The sequence below is a fragment of the Thalassophryne amazonica genome, chromosome 15 (genome assembly GCF_902500255.1).
Source record: "Thalassophryne amazonica chromosome 15, fThaAma1.1, whole genome shotgun sequence".
Lineage (NCBI taxonomy): Eukaryota > Metazoa > Chordata > Actinopteri > Batrachoidiformes > Batrachoididae > Thalassophryne > Thalassophryne amazonica.
Window position 1 is genome coordinate 14973534 of NC_047117.1, and position 18491 is coordinate 14992024.

At 45.1% G+C, this 18491-nt stretch overlaps 1 protein-coding gene across 3 annotated transcripts in view; it reads right to left on the minus strand.

The window, feature by feature from the left end:
* The window catches only part of LOC117527072 (protein sidekick-1-like), a 747725-nt gene that overhangs the window by 426362 nt on the left and 302872 nt on the right, over positions 1-18491 (minus strand). For all 3 annotated transcript variants that reach the window (XM_034189250.1, XM_034189251.1, XM_034189252.1), the window contains exon 2: positions 8803-8956. In XM_034189250.1, the coding sequence (XP_034045141.1) occupies positions 8803-8956 (154 nt within the window). The remainder of the gene's footprint in view (positions 1-8802; positions 8957-18491) is intronic.

Below are 18491 nucleotides of genomic sequence, written 5' to 3' on the forward strand. Positions count from 1 at the left end.
GTCAGTCAGTGTGTCTGTGACAGGACTTTCAAAATATATAAGTAACAAGTGTTGATGGTCAATCTTTTTTTTTTTTCAAAATACAATTACTTGCAATACTTTCTTTCGAGAATCAGGATAACAACAGTTTATAAAAATAACACTTATTCTTACTTAAATGAAAAATGCACCTTAAAAAGCTAAGTTTGTTAAACCTATTTACTGGGGTGTATCAGTACACTAGCTCCATGATACGATACATATCACAATACATAATCATATCGCTGTTCAACGAATTATGTAGAAAGTACCTGTGGTGAATGTTTCAATGTTAAAGAAGCTAATTATTCTGAAGTATAAATTGGAATCCTTGACCTTATCAGAATCAGAATCGAATTTCTTGCTAAGTAAGTTCGCACATACAAGGAATTTGATCTGGTTTTACTGGTGCACAAGTAAAAAGAGTCAAATAGACAAACTATATTCACTGTTACATAAATAAAACACAATGGAACGGTACAGTGCAAAAACAGACGTACAGTACATTTCAGTACAGGGATGCCCAATCTGGGTTTTATAATAGTAGGGGAGAGAGGCAGAGTAAGTGGGCGACTGTTTATTAGTCCAGCTGCGGATGGAAAGAAGCTGTTTTTGTGTCTTGAGGTTTTAGTCCTGATGGAGGGATCAGCCACAATCTTGCTTGCTCGCCTCAGGGCCCTGGAGGCATACAGGTCCTGTAGGGATGGCAGACTACAGTCGATCATCTTCTCTGCTGCATGTATGATATGCTGCAGTCTGCTTCTGTCCTTAGCAGTGGGAGCAATGTACCAGACGGTGATGGAAGAATAGAGGATAGACTCAAAGATGGCAGTGTAGAAGTTCACCATCATTATTTCTGGCAGGTTCACCTTCCTCAGCTGCCGCAAAAAGTACATCCTCTGTCAGCTCTCTTGATGAGAGGGCAGACATTCAGTCCCCACTTGAGGTCCTGGGTGATGGTGATCCCCAGGTAGCAGAAGGACTTCACAATCGCAACTAGGAGTAACACAGGGTGATGGGGGTATCGTGGACTGGGTTCTTTCTGAAGTCAACAACCATCTCCACTGTCTTGAAGGCGTTAAGCTCCAGGTTGTTCTGTCAGCACCAGGACACCAGGTAGTCGAGCTCACATCTGTAGGCAGACTCATCCTCATCAGAGCTGAGTCCAATGACGTTTGTATCGTGCACAAATTTCAGCAGCTTCACAAACTGGTGACTGGAGGTGCTGCTCTTGGTGTACAGGGAGAAGAATAGAGGAGAAAGAACGCAGAATTAGGGGGGATCCAGTGCTGACGGACCATGTGAGATGTGCCCTCCCAGCTTCACATGCTGCCTCCTGTTAGACAGGAAGTCAGTGATCCACCTATAGGTGGAGTCAGGCAGCAGGACTGGAATGATCATATTAAAAGCAGAGCTGAAGTCCACAAGCAGAATCCTGGTGTAGGCTCCTGGGGAGTCCAGATGCTGGAAGATGAAGTGGAAAGACATGTTGACAGTGTCATCTACAGACCTGTTGGCTTTGTAGGCAAGCTGCAGGACATCAGGGAGTGGGTCAGAGATGGCCTTGACGTGTGTGAGGACAAAGTGCTTGAAGGTCTCCATTACCACAGAGGTCAGTCAGGGTGATGGGTCTGTAGTCACCAAGTCCAGTAGTTCTTTGTTTTTTGGGGGGATGGGGATGATGGTGGAGGTCTTTAAGCATGCTGGCACCTGGCATGTCTCCAGTGAGGTGTTGAAGATGTATGTTATTTGTTGCCTATTTGTATATTCCATAAATCATTTACGATGCTTCTGCAAGAGGTCCTTATTTCTTCTGTGCCACAGTTGACTTTTCATAGTATCACAATACAAACTGTTGAAAAGAATATGATTCAACACAGGCTTCACAATACAATTATCATGGCCCACGATGCATTGTTACCAGGGCTCTCCGTAATCAATGGAATGATGTCGCTACGCCATCACGCTGTGATTACAGCGCCATCATGCCAATTTTGAAATTTAGGGTGCTCCCTCTCTGTTTTCTTGGGCAGTTTTGCTCAAATGTATCAAAATTTGAAGGTTTGCAGCCGCATGGCGTCATTTTCCTTGCCACCATTGTTTTCCTGTGAAATCTCATGAAGCGGCTTCATCTCGTGATGTTTTAATATGTCATAGATCTACCTCTCTAACCTCAGAAATGGCCGTAATAGCAAGAAAAAATGTTTTTGTTTTTTATTTAATAATGAATTTTGTCACTGCGTGTACTGGCGTTTCCCACTCATAGTGCACGATAGCAGACTGCGGAAGACATGAAGAATGGCTGCAGTAAATGCTGGTGTTAATGAAGGGACTGTTGTGACACTTTCAGCTTTTAAAATAAGTTATTTTTTGTTTTTGTCTGCAGCAACCAGCAGCGGGCTGAGAAATGCACCTGGAGCTTACAAACACTGAGGGACTTCTTTAAAACATGTCAGATTAAAAGGCTTCATTTTACTTAGTGTGTCATTTTGTAAAGTTCTTGCTTCTGCTGCTACATTGATTAGCTCCTTACACCAGTTATGCCCATGCGCCACGTCCTCTTCTCCGCCTTTTTGTGGATGCATTACAGCGCCAAATGCAGTCCTGACATATATCCAGTACCATTTTCAGTAGAAACGATGCTGTATTGATGGACAGCTTGTATCCATTTCCATGTGAACAAGGCCTTTCTTTAGAATTGTTTGTTTCCTTCAATCACTATGATTAGAAGGTAGTGCACACTCCTTGACCAATGATATCAGTGCAAATCCTCTGCAGTGTTCACCAACAGGAGTGAGTAGCACGTGGTCATGTTTGACCTGTTCAAGACAATGAATTGTTTGTAACAAATAATTTGCCAGGCCAAGTATTTAACTCATGTCCACAAACTTTGTGGAAGCTGGTGATATTGATGCTGCAATAGTAAGATAAAAACAGCATTTTAAAAAGAGCCTTCACAGAAAAATGTTTGTTTCCTTTCTACGTAAAAAAAGAAATAAGTCCATATTGTAGCAGCCTATACTGAAGGCCAATATTGTCCAGCACATCCTTATTAAATTTCAACCTATTCATTTATGCACCACTGTGTGAAGTACTGTAAATTAGGCTATTCATTAGGGAAAATGGCAGTAATGACTATGACCCAATTATTTTTAGACAAAGGCGTAATGGTTGCCTGGTTATGGAGTATCTTAACTACTTATGTTGGATTTATGAGTATATATATATATATATATATATATATATATATATATATATATATATATATATATATATATATATATTACAACGGACAGATGACAGTGGTTCCCCTCAGGTGCTGCACTTCATCGTCTCCACAAATCATGTGACCAGGCAAAGAGAGGACTTGGAGTTGGGCATATTCAGACACAGAACATTTTGGTATGGATTCCATGTACACTTTTATAAATGTGTCTCCTGGTGCCTATTTTCCAAAAGCAATCATAGAAGTTCAAATTGAAAAGGTGTTTCCCAAAAGTACGGCTGGTTAAGATTTTTTAAGAATGTTCATAACTAAACAAATACTATACATCCTCACCATTTGTAAAAGACAAAAAAAAAAAAACCCTTAACCATTAACTGTATTATGACAGTTATTGGTGATAAGCTGAGACCCATGCATTCAGGATTTTAGATCACAGTGGGATAAATTATTCAAAATGATAGTAAGTTTCCACTCACTTTAAGTCTGGTCGCCCCTTCCATCTATCCATTTTCTATACCCATTTACTCCATTTAAAGCCCAGGTTACACATAGACGGTTTTGTCGGCGGGTAGTACGTAGACCGAAGTTCGCGGTAGTTCCGGCTGTTTTCGCGGTGGAAAGGGGCGGAGCATTTCGCCGGCGTTTTGAGCGTCGTACTAGCCGCAAATACGTGGAAAAAACGCCAATAAATCCGCCGAATAAAGCGGCGTTTTGACGCCGTAGCATCCGGCACACGTCAGGCAACAGGGGTTAATACCCAGTTCTATCCTTTACAATCGCAGGTTAAGACACGCGTGACAACGGCGGTGTTCTGTTGCCGCCGATAATGCCCTGTGTACCGCTGGATTTATCCAGGCAAATCCTTCATTACCCAGGAACTTTTGCATATAGGCACCGCCCCCAGAGTATAATAGGCTGAAGCAGCTGTCACTGCAAGGGGAGGGAGCTCATCTCTCAGCCTTTTATTCTCCTTTCCTTTTCCCCTCCTCAACGTGTTGCTCGTCTCCACTACAGGGCTCTCCTCTGCTTCTGAACCAGACCTCTTTGTAAGTCCTTGCCGCTGCCAATTTTCTTTTAGGAGGCATACTGGAGCTTCTCTGCAAAAATATCTGGAGGTGGCCATGAGTGAGAGGCCTGCATGCAGCATGCTAGAGTTTTTATATTGACCACCGCCTATCGGCCGTTTGGAATGCCGTTAACCGGGAGGTGGCGTTTAGAACGGCGTACTGTCCGCTAGCGCCGCCGTTTTGTCTTCCTCTGTCGCCTGGACGCTTCTGGGAGCTCTTACCGTCTATGTGTAAATGGGGCTTAAGGGTCACAGGGGGCTGGAGCCTATCCCAGCAGTCTTAGGGTGTGAGGCGGGGAACACCCTGGACAGGATGCCAGTCTGTTGCAGGGCCACATATAGACAGAAAAACACATTCACACCTGCACACACACCTACAGTCAATTTAATGTTTCCAGTTCACATAACCTGTGTGTCTTTTGGATGTGGGAAGGCGTAGCACACATGGGGAAACCACACAAACACAGGGAGAACACACAAACTCCACACAGAAAGGCCAGGAATCAATCCCACAACATTCTTGCTGTGAGGCAACAGTGCTAACCACTAATCCTCCGTGCCGCCCATGTCGGAACCAAGTGTACCTCAACAACCCAAAACATCAAAGTAGGATTGGGTAATGTCAATGTAACTACAAAATCATGGTGTCAAAAGAAAAACATTGCCATGGACAATGAACAGCAATGAGCACCCAGAATTCTAAAGACTTGGGCACAATCTCAATTCTCTTTTGTAGACCCTTCCCCTTGGCCCTACCCCTACCCCTACGCCTACCCCTTTAAAACAAGGGGGAAGGCGACGGGGTATGCCTCTAGCCCGATGAACTGAGACACCCCTCCGCCTTAGGGGGGGAAAACTGCCCGTCTCAAACTGCCATCTTCACTGTTTGTCAACATGGCAACCAAAGCAAAACTTGTTGCAGTAGTCTGTTTGCTCTTTTTTTCTCGTCTTTCTGTGTAAATGCAAAGAAATAGAAGAAGTCACAGATTTCTTCGACACATCGCAATCATGTTGGAGAATTTTGTGGTATTAATAATTAATTTAATTAATTCGTAATTTATAATAATTAACATGAGTAATTAATTAATTCGTAATTAATTAATGTCAATAATACCGATAATAATTAGTCATTAATAACAGTAATGATTATTATTGTTAATTGATTAATCATTAATTGATTGATTAGTAATTAATTAATTAATTAGTAATTAAAATAAATAAACATTTGAAATATGTCAGTCTGTGTGGAATGAATGTATACATTATACAAGCTTCACTTTTTGAATGGAATTACTGAAATAAATCAACTTTTTCATGATATTCTAATTATATGAAGAGCACCTGTATGTATGTTATGGGCTGCATCTTGTTGTGTGGGCCGCTGAAGAGGAGGTACTGCTGGCCCACCATCAGAGGGCGCCCTGCCTGGAGTGCGGGCTTCAGGCACGAGAGGGTGTTGCCGCCTCACAGGACAGCCGAGAGTGACAGCTATTACTCATTAACTCCTGACAGCTGTCACCTATCATCAACTCATCAATCAATCCATAAAAGCTGGAAGACATCTCCACCCCGCTGCCGAGATATCGTTTGCCTTTGAGGTATTTTTCTCAGCCGTGTTCAGTAGGTGCTACTGATACTTGATATTGTGTTCCTGTTTTGGAGGTGGAGGTGTCTTACCCACCATTAAGGAACTGTCACTACTTGTATATGCTGGGTGTACACACACCCACACATAACTGTTTCTGCTTCCTGCCAGCAGTACCAGATCCGACAGCCGGAGACGGTGGCCACCTGGGGACTCGGAACTTGGCGGCTCCAGTATTCTCTGGGTTCGGTGGCAGTGGAAATCGTGTGGGATCCGGCTCTTCTCTGGACGGACATCTTCTATCCTCGAGCCTGCCCACACGTCACCTTAGTACATTTGACTCTGTCGAAATTCTGTATTTGTCTGTATTTCGTTGTGCACGCTTCACAACAGTAAAGTGTTGTATTTTTGGCTCATCTATTGTCCGTTCATTTACGCCCCCTGTTGTGGGTCCGTGTCATTACACTTTCACAACACATCTAGTTCTGTTAACCTTATATTTATTTTTCAAATTCTCCCATTTTTTGCATCCAGCTCTATTTCCTTTAGAAATTTACTTGACAAATAATATCAGTCTATTAGGATGTCAGGTTATGTGTTACACATATACATGTGTGTATATATTTTCCAACTTACTCCCATTGATGAAACTTCTCCTCATTTTCTGCCTGAAAGCTTATTAGGAGATGAGTTTGCTCAGGGCTCCCTGTTTGTTTACAAAATACACACGTTACAGACCTTGAAACCCAACAGCAGGGGTCGCTCTTATCCAAAGATTAATGAACATACAAATTAACGTGCTTTTCCTTTATCATGATTTTCTCCATTGTGAGATATAAAAGTGTCTTATCGTAGCGTTCGTGTGTATATGCATTATAACGCCTCAGCGCACGAGCGAAGTTACGATATTCTTCAGAACGACAACATACGCAACATGCATCCAGCAGCATACACGTTGCTGTCATAGGCAACTGCCTGTAAAGTTTTTTGTCAAGTTAAAACATTTTAAACAGCGTAATTTGTAATGAAAGCCGCTTTCATTTGTGCGGTTCTGGGCGCCATGTTTGTTTCTTTGGAGACAGCGGTAAGCTCCTCCTACCCCTCCAAACAGAGTGTACATCCAGATTCACTCCGTTTGGAGGGGTTTGTAGCCCTTCGCCTTCCCTTCTATCTCGCTCCAAAAAGAGAATTGAGACACCCCTCTGTCTCTCGTGCCCGCGCAAAATGGAGGGAAAGGAAAAAAGGACTTTTGTCCTTTTTTTTTAATGGTGTTAGCGTCATCATACACCGGTGTCCACCAGACTGTGTAAGTGCTTTCTGGATGTCATTCAGTCTCACAATCTGAGGTCCCAGAGTCATGAATATCACTGCTGGGTGAGTCTCTCAAAAGCCATGTCACTGAAACCATGGATCTTAGTCTTGATCTAGGACAGTCGCAAACATAACATGCCAGCTTTTCACATCAGGTGATCCTGCAAAAATACAAGCATCATCTGTAACGATATGGTGTGTGAACTTTTCTTATTACAGGACAAAAATCTTCAGGTCCATGGCGAGGGATACAGACATGCTCTACTTCCATCAGTTCGTAAGTCAGCCACATTTCTTGCTAATACTACAACCGTATGTGAAAAAAGTTGTAAAATATGGTTCCATTACTGCAGACACAACTGTTATTCTTTTCACCAGCTTTCATGCCAGTGCATCCACTTGTCTTGCGCCACCAATGGGTGCAACTTTAGAACTCAGGTACTGTTGAATTCCTTGGATCAAGCAGAGTTTAGTACATCCCATGACTTCAATTTTCCCCATACCGCATTTTCTACCATCCTCGATTTTATAGAAAAATCTAAAAAATTTTCACAGACAACCATTTTTGTCAAGTATTCACAAAATTTGCAAGGTTGATATTCAGACCAAGTCTCATAATTCTATCAATATGTGCGTAAAGCACTGCTCCATCACAGCCAAATTTGGGGACGATACAACAAAACAGGAAGTGATTTTGCATTGCATCTCAGCAACAGTTGGTTGGATCAAAATCTAATTTGGTACTTGGGGTTGGAACTCTATTGCAAGGAAGAAAAATAAAATTGGTGTCCTTTAAACTGTGGGGAGCACTACTCCTGGTGGAGGATGCTCGGCATGAGTTGCCTTGCAGAATGTAAAGTCAGTGATAAGGTATTAAAAAACAATTAATATTGAAGTTGTTAAATCAGACAAGTGAAGCCAGCCTTCCACTTGCAGAAGACCATCTTCCTGAACACACACAAACACACACATGCAAAACACTGCCAACTCAGCATCGCTCTGGTCTCACTAGCCAGAATGCTGAGAACAGTCAAGTGCTTCACAACACCTCTTGGCTCAAACGACTGCCTCCAGAATGCTTGCTCAACCTCCTTCCTGTGTGTGTATGTGTGTGTAGATGTACTCCCAAGATTCCCTCTATTTCTGAATGATGTGAAAAACAATTTTGTTTCACAGCTGCAGTTATGCCCAAGGATTGCCTCACACTCACCTGCCAACACACACAAAGAGAAGGAGCGAGGACAAGCACGAGAGTGTTGCAGAGAGAAAGTCAGACATATTGATTGGGTCTTTTCTTCCTTCCACAGCACATATACATATTTATGGTGGTAATGCAATAATTAATCTCACTTTGGGTTCCTGGCTAAATTTCTTGACCTTCACGAACACATTTCATCACAAACAGTCATGGCTTTCCACGGACGCCACTGTTATGAACTTGTCTGAATACCGAGGAGACGAGACAGAAAAAAGAAAGTAGGGAATGCAAGAAGGAAGAAAGGCATGATGGAATGAAGGCAGCCAGGAAGGGTAACTAGCAGATTGATGTGCGTGAACACATCATGACACACAATCAGCCATTTAATGTGAACCTACATGTATTGTGGTGACCAGTCGGTGCTGCTGTTGTTCAGTGTCCAACAGTATTGCAGAGGCCAGCTGCCTCCTGCAAGGCAGGTCAGCACCAGTCTGTTACCCTCCAAAACCACCTGCTGCGCCTGTCCGCCTCCTCGCAGGTAGGGAGCCACCTCTGAGAGAGACCACAAAGAGAACAATGTTAGTTTTCATTTGAGTAAAGGTGTATTCACCATGACGGAACACGAGTGTCAAAATGTCTGTTTTAGTCCACAAAAAACAAATCTCAGATACACTGTTGCGCAAACGTGTTAGGTGTCCTACAATATTTATTTACTTTTTGAATTAGAATCATTATGTAAACAGAAAATTAAATTTGAAAAGTCCCAACAAATTTAAGTACAAAACCAAAATAATCAAATTTATTCAAGGTAAAACTGCAGATTCAACACTGTTCCTCAATGAGCTGGGACTTGAGCATGTTGGGGTGAACTGACTTTTTCAAGGACCCTTTGACATACAGGAGCACTCTGAGATTGAACCACCAACTTCCCACTTTCAGAACAACATGGTTTACCATCTGTGCCATTTCCCTCAAAGCAGTGCACTTTTCCCCATAACTGTGCATAACACAAACTATAACACAAACTATTTACTTTTTGTTGATTAATTCCAGCATATTTACCATCTGGCTCTGCCTCACTAAACCAAAAAGAAACAACATAGCCTGTAATGAATACCAATATTGAACGGGAACTCCGGTATTTTTGAACCTCAAGTCATTCTTCATCGAACAAAAGAACAAATTCCGCATCCACAATTAACTTGGAAGCACATTTTGGACAGCTGCGTTTAAAAAACAAAAGCAGGCTAAGGTTAAGACCCTACATCTATAATCATCATTTTACACAGTTTATTCGCATTTACCAAGGTAAACATGCACACAAGTACATCTGTCACGCTACTAGACACTTCTATTTTAATATTTTAGCCTGCTTTTGCGGATAAGAAGCGGTTTACTTTTAGACTTTCAGCTTACCCATACCATTACATTCTGCACCTGTTTAGCCTATGTCTATGTTTGTGTTCTGAAGGACCTGTCACATTGGGCCTCATGTATCAATGTTGCGCACTTGTGGCGTACATTTACGGCGTAAACTTGAAATACACCAAAGTCGCCGTGACATGTATCAAGCAGTGCGCACCTGCCCATTTCTGGCATACGCCTGACGTGATCTTGATAAATGCGGCGGGTGGAAACGATCGTAATTATAATAAACACGCCCATAAATATTCAGACTCTGCTTCAGACATACCCTCATTTTACGACATGGAAGCCAGAAAGACGGCAATGAAAAAGAACTCCACCAATCACGACGCGTGCCAATAGAGCATCAAAAGCGGCTGTTGTATCAATTGTTTTGTAGTATATAATCAATAAAGTGTTACAGTGGTCCCTCATTAATCGCTGAAGTTACGTTCTAAAAAATAGCTCGTAATACGCAAAACCGCAACGTTAGGCAGCGTTATTTTTTACAATTATTATAGACGTTTCAAAGATGTAAAACCCCTCAACTACACAGTTTATACACTTTCTCAATCAGGCATGAACATTTTCTCACTTTTCTCTCATGTGTAAACACTCTCAAAGTTCAAACCTTAGTAGGAAAATAATACCAAACTGTTTTCAGGCTCAAACATTTGTTTGAGAAATAAAAATAGAACGTTTTCCTATAAATAATTATGATGGCATTTAGAACTAACAAATTAATTTTAACGATCAACGAACGAGGTCGGATACATAAGAAATTATTAATAGTGACTGACCAGTATTTCACAAATCGGGCCTCTGCGTCCTGACGCCGCACCTTTTTCCAACTCACACCTGGCTGCAGGTGTTTGTTTCCGAGTGACAAACACAGTTATGAGTAGTTGTTGGCGCTCATTTCTCTTCTGGGCAACAAGATTCTTATAAACAGATACGCAGAACACAAAACACTGTAAAAAAAAAGGCATGCAAAATTGGACTAAATACTCCACGAGACTCCGAGGCCACGACAGGTGAACGGCGTTATAGCAAGGGACCACTGTATTCTCTTTTCACATGTCAATAATTCTTGACATGTGGATATTTGCTTGCTCAATTAATAAGACACGCCTAATCTGTCAGATTTCTTTATTTTTTAAATGTATTTCTGTATTTATTTTATTGTGACAACCGAATGGAGATGACAAAACCTGGTTGCAGCACGGGCGAATTAAGGGAATGACGAAACTACAGTAGTTATTATCAATTTCATAGTCTAAAACAATCACACCACATGAAGTTAAGCTCAGCGCTGCTCTGGCTCCAGGCTCGAAGTCTGGAGAAAAAGGCGAGCAGCGCTTTCCTTCCTGTCAGCGCTGTGACCACGGATCGTGCTCCATAACAATCCCGCAAAGGCGGGATTTGTATTGATTATTATGTAGTATAATCAGGAAAGTGTTATTTATGTAACATATGCATTGATTTGTATAATGGCAATGTTTATCATGTTGATCACCTTCATTTTTATGTGCATTCCAGCGCTGGTTCATTTTGGTGTATAATTTACGCCACCTCTCGACCTGGTGTATATTTTCAGCGCAGCGTACGCCAACGACCACATTGATAAATGTCAAGTAGAGCAGCCGTTTTGGCATACACCCCATATACGCTCAAATATCGCCGTACGCAACGTTGATACATGAGGCCCATTGTGCGCACTGCGCATTCAACTTGCCACACACGCAGAACGCACATAGGGGTGGAGTTTGTAATTCTGTGCCTGAGGTTGAACAAGTCTCACAGTTGCCATGTTTGTGAAGAGTCGTGTAATCCCGGAAAAATAATTAAATACAAAGCGAAGCACTCAGTCTGAGTCATAACAATAAGATTAGGCGCAAAAAGCAGAAGAACGAGGACACACATCACCCTGCCGGGAGGAGCTTTGTTCAACAACTGTTTGAAGTGAGGCTGGGCGGAGCTGAAGCAGCCAGCCAGAGAGCCACACCATCTCATCAGAGACAGAAAGATAGCAGCAGACACACTCAATCCGAAATTCTTCTTTTTTGGATATATACGAGGTCTGTCAATAAAGTATAGGTCCTTTTTATTTTTTTCAAAAACTATATGGATTTCATTCATATGTTTTTACGTCAGACATGCTTGAACCCTCGTGCGCATGCGTGAGTTTTTCCATGCCTGTCGGTGACGTCATTCGCCTGTGGCACTCCTTGTGGGAGGAGTCGTCCAGCCCCTCGTCGGAATTCCTTTGTCTGAGAAGTTGCTGAGAGACTGGCGCTTTGTTTGATCAAATTTTTTCTAAACCTGTGAGACACATCGAAGTGGACACGGTTCGAAAAATTAAGCTGGTTTTCAGTGAAAATTTTAATGGCTGATGAGAGATTTTGAGGTGATACTGTCGCTTTAAGGACTTCCCACGGTGCGAGACATCGCGCAGCGCTCTCAGGCGCCACCGTCAGCCTGTTTCAAGCTGAAAACCTCCACATTTCAGGCTCTATTGATCCAGGACGTCGTGAGAGAACAGAAGTTTCAGAAGAAGTCGGTTTCAGCATTTTATCCGGATATTCCACTGTTAAAGGAGATTTTTTTTAATGAAAGACGTGCGGACGGATTGCAGCGTCGGCTCGCAGCCGCCGCGATGCTCCACCACAGGAAAAACACCTCTGTTGGAAGCCTTAAGGACAAGTTGGAACATGTCCAGCTGTTAAACAATTTCTCATATACTCACTCCACTGAAAGCCATCAAAAGCCGCCTGGATTTTACAAATGGTTATCAACACGGAAGAGTTTTTCCTGTGCCGCCGCACCTGGCTGCGTCCCGACGCGCGGACCCGTCCGCACGTCTTTCATTAAAAAAAATCTCCTTTAACAGTGGAATATCCGGATAAAATGCTGAAACCGACTTCTTCTGAAACTTCTCTGGACGACTCCTCCCACAAGGAGTGCTCACAGGCGAATGACGTCACCGACAGGCGTGGAAAAACTCACGCATGCGCACGAGGGTTCAAGCATGTCTGACGTAAAAACATATGAATGAAATCCATATAGTTTTTGAAAAAAATAAAAAGGACCTATACTTTATTGACAGCCCTCGTATACACACACCTTTTAAGCAACGGAGCTGTTGCAAATTTGTCTGAGGTGCGTGAGTAATCCGAAAATAAACCTGACATTAGTACCCCACTAAACACTAAGTTTTAATCAGCGAGTGCTAGTTTAGCCTTTAGCTGCAGAATCAGACAGTTGAGCTGACTGCTCAATCTATTTAAATTTTTAGCAAATAAAGCTACACAGTTTTTTAATGGTTAGTCTTTGGGGGCTAAAAAATGAACTCTAACATGTTATTTTAATTATATTTTCTCCCTTTCTCTTGGGTCCATCTAATTTAAACAGACATTTTTTAACTAGTTTTGTTTGAACAGTAAGGTGTTATTGTTTAAAATGTGGATTCTGAATTGTTTTAGAATCTCATTTTAGTTGACAAAATATAAGATTTTAGCCAACAAAATCTACAGGTGATATAGCTGGCTACAATATTCCGATAGTTATGACTATGACTAAAACTAAACCAAAACATGCTGTCAAAATGAACACTGACACAGTAGCTGAAATAGTACAGTAATACAGTACAAGAACCTGTAGCACAATTTGTTCAAAAACTGTATCTCTACTTCAAGTAAGTAAGTAATTTTATTTATATAGCACCTTTCACAGATATGACATAAAGTGCTCACAAAGCAAACAAGTTAGATACATAAAATACAGACAGGGTACATTTAAAACATAGGTTTTAAACACAGGAAAACACAATAAAAGATTAAAACAATAAAAACCTTTGTGGATAAAACAATAAAAACCTTTGTCTAACTAAAAGCCTGTTTAAAAAGAAAAGTCTAACTGCTTTTTAAATACACCAACAGCGTCTAGACAGCAGCGGAAAAGAGGTTGAGTGTTCCACAACCTGGGTGCTACTGCTTCAAAACAGTGATCAAGTCACATCCTGAAATGGGTTTTTGGGACTATCAGTAACATCTGGCCTGCTGACCTCAGACTGCGGGTCGGGTGTGAAGCTGTAGCACATCAGAGATGTAGGGAGGAGCAAGACCAGCCAAGGCTTCAATATCTGACTGCTTCCTTGTGTAATAGCGCTATATGCTTTGTTTTTGTTTTGGAGGTTTTTGGTATTTATTGTTAGGATGTTACTCTATTATGCTCATTTAAACACTAATGAATTAAACTCCAATAAAACTCAAATGTTAAATGTTTGAAGACACTTTCCCATTCAATTGTAGTAATTTTCTCACACATTTGTTGAAAAACTCAAAATTTTCTACTCATCTTTGCTCCTCAAACACTCTGCTTTTTATGGATAAAGCTTCTGTTCCAAATCATGATCACAATCATCACCTGCTGATATCACCTGTCTGAAACAGCATCATTATAGTGCTAAACTGCCCCGGTCCCAAGTTTTCTTGGAATGTGTCACAGGACTGAAATTCATAGAAATGAATGGAAATGGAAGAGTCAGCGGGTTTTGTTTTGTTTGTTTGTTGTTTGATTGAATATTTTCCACACAATCCTGACTTTTCTTTTTCTTCCTGTTAAAAGGGAGTTTTTCCTTCCCACTGTTGCCAAGTGCTTGCTCACAGGGTGTTGGGAAGGTGTCGTGACACGGACCCACAACAGGGGGCGCTAAGGAACAGACAATGGATAAGCCAATGAGTAACAATTTCATGTTGTGGAAACACACAACGGAATACAGACAGAAATATGGATTGCCAATTATACACCAGGTGACGTGTGTGCAGGCTCGAAGATAGAAGACCTCTGGCGAGAGAAGAGCTGATTCCCACACAGCTTCCACCACCAGCGGGCCTGAAGAACACCGGAGCCGCCAAGTCCCGAGTCCCCAGGTGGCCTCTGCCTTCAGCTGTCGACTCTGGTACTGCTGGCAGAGAACAGAGAAAATCCACGTGAGTGTGAATCCGCACACTCAGTAGTCCACTCGCAGATAAATGTTCTGTAAGGAGGGAGCACCTCCACCTCCAATCACAGACTCGTGCAGCTCCTGTGTAACCACTTATCTGCTATGGAGTGTGATGCGAAGTCGTCGCGGTCACGCTCTTACTCCAGCTCTGATAAGCACACCACAGGGCAAACGGCTGCAAAGAAGAGTTTAGTTAGCAGAGAAATTACCGCAGAGAAGGTTACCTCTTGGTTGCTGATTTCTCGGCGGGGAGGTGGAGTTGTAGGCCGGCTTTTATGGTGATGTGGAAGATGAGAGACAGCTGGTGCAGATGAGGAATGACAGCTGTCACTCTCTGTTGCTCCGACGCCCTCTCGTGCTTGAAGCCCGCACTCCAAGCAGGGCGCCATCTGGTGGTGGTGGGCCAGCAGTACCTCCTCTTCAGCGACCCACACAACAGGACCCCCCCCCCAACGGGCGCCTCCTGGTGCACGGCCAGGCTTGTGCAGGTGACGGTGGTAAAACTCAGCCAGGAGGGCCGGGTCCAGGATGAAGCTCCTCTTCACCCAGGAGCGTTCTTCGGGTCTGTACCCCTCCCAGTCCACCAGGTATTGGAAACCCCGGCCCTTCCGACGGACGTCCAGGAGCCGACGCACAGTCCATGCCGGCTCCCCGTCGATGATCCGGGCAGGAGGCGGTGCAGGTCCAGGGGTGCAAAGTGGCGAGGTGTGATGGGGTTTCAAACGGGACACATAGAAGACGGGGTGGATCCGCAGTGAAGCTGGCAGCTGCAGCTTCCCTGCGGCCGGGCTGAGGACCTTGAGGATGGTGAACGGTCCGATGTAGCGGTCTTTGAGTTTTGGTGATTCCACCTGGAGCAGTATGTCCTTGGTAGATAGCCACACCTCCTGCCCGGGCTGGTACGCAGGGGCCGGGGAACGCTGGCGGTCTGCATGGGCCTTGGCCCTCGTCCGGGCCTTCAACAGGGCAGAACGGGCGGTCTGCCACACACGGCGGCACCTCCTGAGGTGGGCCTGGACCGAGGGCACTCCGACTTCTCCCTCCACAAGCGGGAACAATGGGGGCTGGTACCCCAAACACGCCTCAAATGGGGGATGAGGGCCGGTAGCACGACGAGACCTGGCTGTTATGGGCATACTCAATCCAGGCCAGATGGTTACTCCAGGCCGCCGGGTGCGCGGAGGTTACGCAGCAAAGGGCCTGCTCCAGCTCCTGGTTAGCCCATTCTGCCTGGCCATTTGTCTGGGGGTGGTACCCGGACGAGAGACTCACGGTGGCCCCCATCTCCTTACAGAAACTCCTCCAGACCTGCGAGGAGAACTGGGGACCACGATCCGATACGATGTCCGATGGTATCCCATGCAGACGCACGATGTGGTGGACCAGGAGGTCTGCCGTCTCCTGGGCCGTCGGGAGCTCGGGAGGGCCACGAAGTGGGCCGCCTTGGAGAACTGGTCCAACTATCGTGAGGATGACGGTGTTGCCCTGGGACGGCGGGAAGGCCCGTGATGAAGTCCAGGCCGATGTGGGACCAGGGGCGATGATGGCACCGGCCAGGGGCTGGAGGAGGCCCCTGTGGTCCTCCTATGGTCTGCCTTGCCCCTGGCACAGGTGGTTGCAGGCCTGGACGTAGTCCCGGACGTCGGCTTCCAGGGACACCCACCAGAAGCACTGCTGGACAACTGCCACGGTCCTACGCAGTCCGGGATGGCAGGAGAGTTGGACCCGTGACAGAAGTCCAAGACGGCAGCTCTGGCCTCTGGTGGGACGTACAATCTGTTCTAGGGCGGTCCCGGGTCCGGGTTTCTTGCCAGGGCTCCGGACGGTCTTATCCACGTCCCATCCCAGGTGAGGGTGGCCACGACAGTGGACTCGGGGATGATGGTCTCGGTAGGAGCAGACAGCTCAGCCTTGGCTTCCTCTTCGTGCACCCGGGACAGTGAATCCGATCGTTGTTCTTAGTCACGGGGTCGGTAGTTAATCTGGAAGTCACAAGCGCCCGAAGAACAGGACCAGCGGGCTTGCTGGGGTTAGCGCTTGGCGGTCTGGATGTACTCCCAGGTTCCGATGGTCCGTGAAAACCATGAGGGCAACGCCGCTCCCTCCAACAGGTGTCTCCACTCTTCAAGAGCCCCTTCTACGCGAGGAGTTCCCGATTGCCACGTCATAGTTGCGCTCGGCTGGGGTCAACATGCGGGAAAAAATAGGCACAAGGATGGAGAACTTATTGAACTCCCCACTCTGGGAAGCACGGCTCCTATCCCTGAGTCAGAGGCATCCACTTTGACAATAAACTGGCGATCAGGGTCAGGCTACACCAGAACTGGCGCAGTCGAGAAACCGACGTTTCAACTCCTAAACGCGGCTCTTCGCAACGATCCGACCAGGTGAAGGGGGACTTTTGTGGAGGTCAGGGCAGTCCGGGGGCTAACTAATGACTGTACCCCTTAATGAACCTCCGGTAGAAATTCGCAAAGCGAGGAACTGTTGTAGCTTCTTCGGCTTGTTGGTTGGGGCCAATCTCTCACCGCTGCAACCTTGGCCAGATCAGGGGCGATGGAGTTGGAGGAGATGATGAATCCCAAGAAGGACAAAGACGTATGGTGGAACTCGCACTTCTCGCCCTTCACGAACAACCGGTTCTCTAACAACCGCTGTAGGACCTGACGTACATGCTGGACATGAGTCTCAGGGTCCGGAGAAAAGATGAGTATATCATCCAGATACATGAAGACAAACCGATGCAGGAAGTCCCGCAAGACGTCATTTACCAAAGCTTGGAACGTCGCGGGGGCGTTCGTGAGACCGAACGGCAAGACCAGGTACTCGAAGTGACCTAACGGGGTGTTAAATGCCGTCTTCCATTCATCTCCCTTCCGGATCCGAACCAGGTGGTAAGCATTCCTAAGATCGAGTTTAGTGAAAATTTTGGCTCCATGCAGGGGCGTGAACACCGAATCCAACAAAGGCAATGGGTATTGGTTGCGAACCGTGATCTCGTTCAGCCCTCTGTAATCGATGCATGGACGGAGTCTGCCGTCTTTTTTGCCCACGAAAAAGAAACCCGCACCCATCGGGGAGGTGGAGTTCTGGATCAGCCCGGCAGCTAAGGAGTCCCGGATGTAGGTCTCCATTGATTCGCGTTCCGGACATGAGAGGTTGTACAGCCTGCTGGACAGGTACTCAGCGCCCGGGATCAAATCGATGGCACAATCGTACGGTCGGTGCGGGGGAAGTGTGAGTGCCAGATCTTTGCTGAAGACGTCAGCAAGATCGTGGTACTCCTTTGGCACCGCCAACAGATTGGGGGGGACTTTGACCTCCTCATTAGCCGTCATGCCGGGTGGAACCGAGGATCCTAAACACTCCCGGTGGCAGGTCTCGCTCCACTGCGTCACAACCTCAGATGGCCAATCAATCCGGGGATTGTGTTTCACCATCCATGGGAACCCCAAAATCATGCGGGAGGTAGAAGGTGTTACGTGAAACACGATCTCCTCCCTGTGATTCCCAGACACAACCAAGGTCCCAAAGAGATGATCACTGTTTATGCTCTCTCCGGTGTTTTCACATGCACAGTGTGAGAGACGCTTGTAGCGCTGCTTCAACCATGGCTTCAGCAGTGGGATACCCTCACGACGGCTGACCAGAATATCAAACAGGTTTGATTTTCATCCA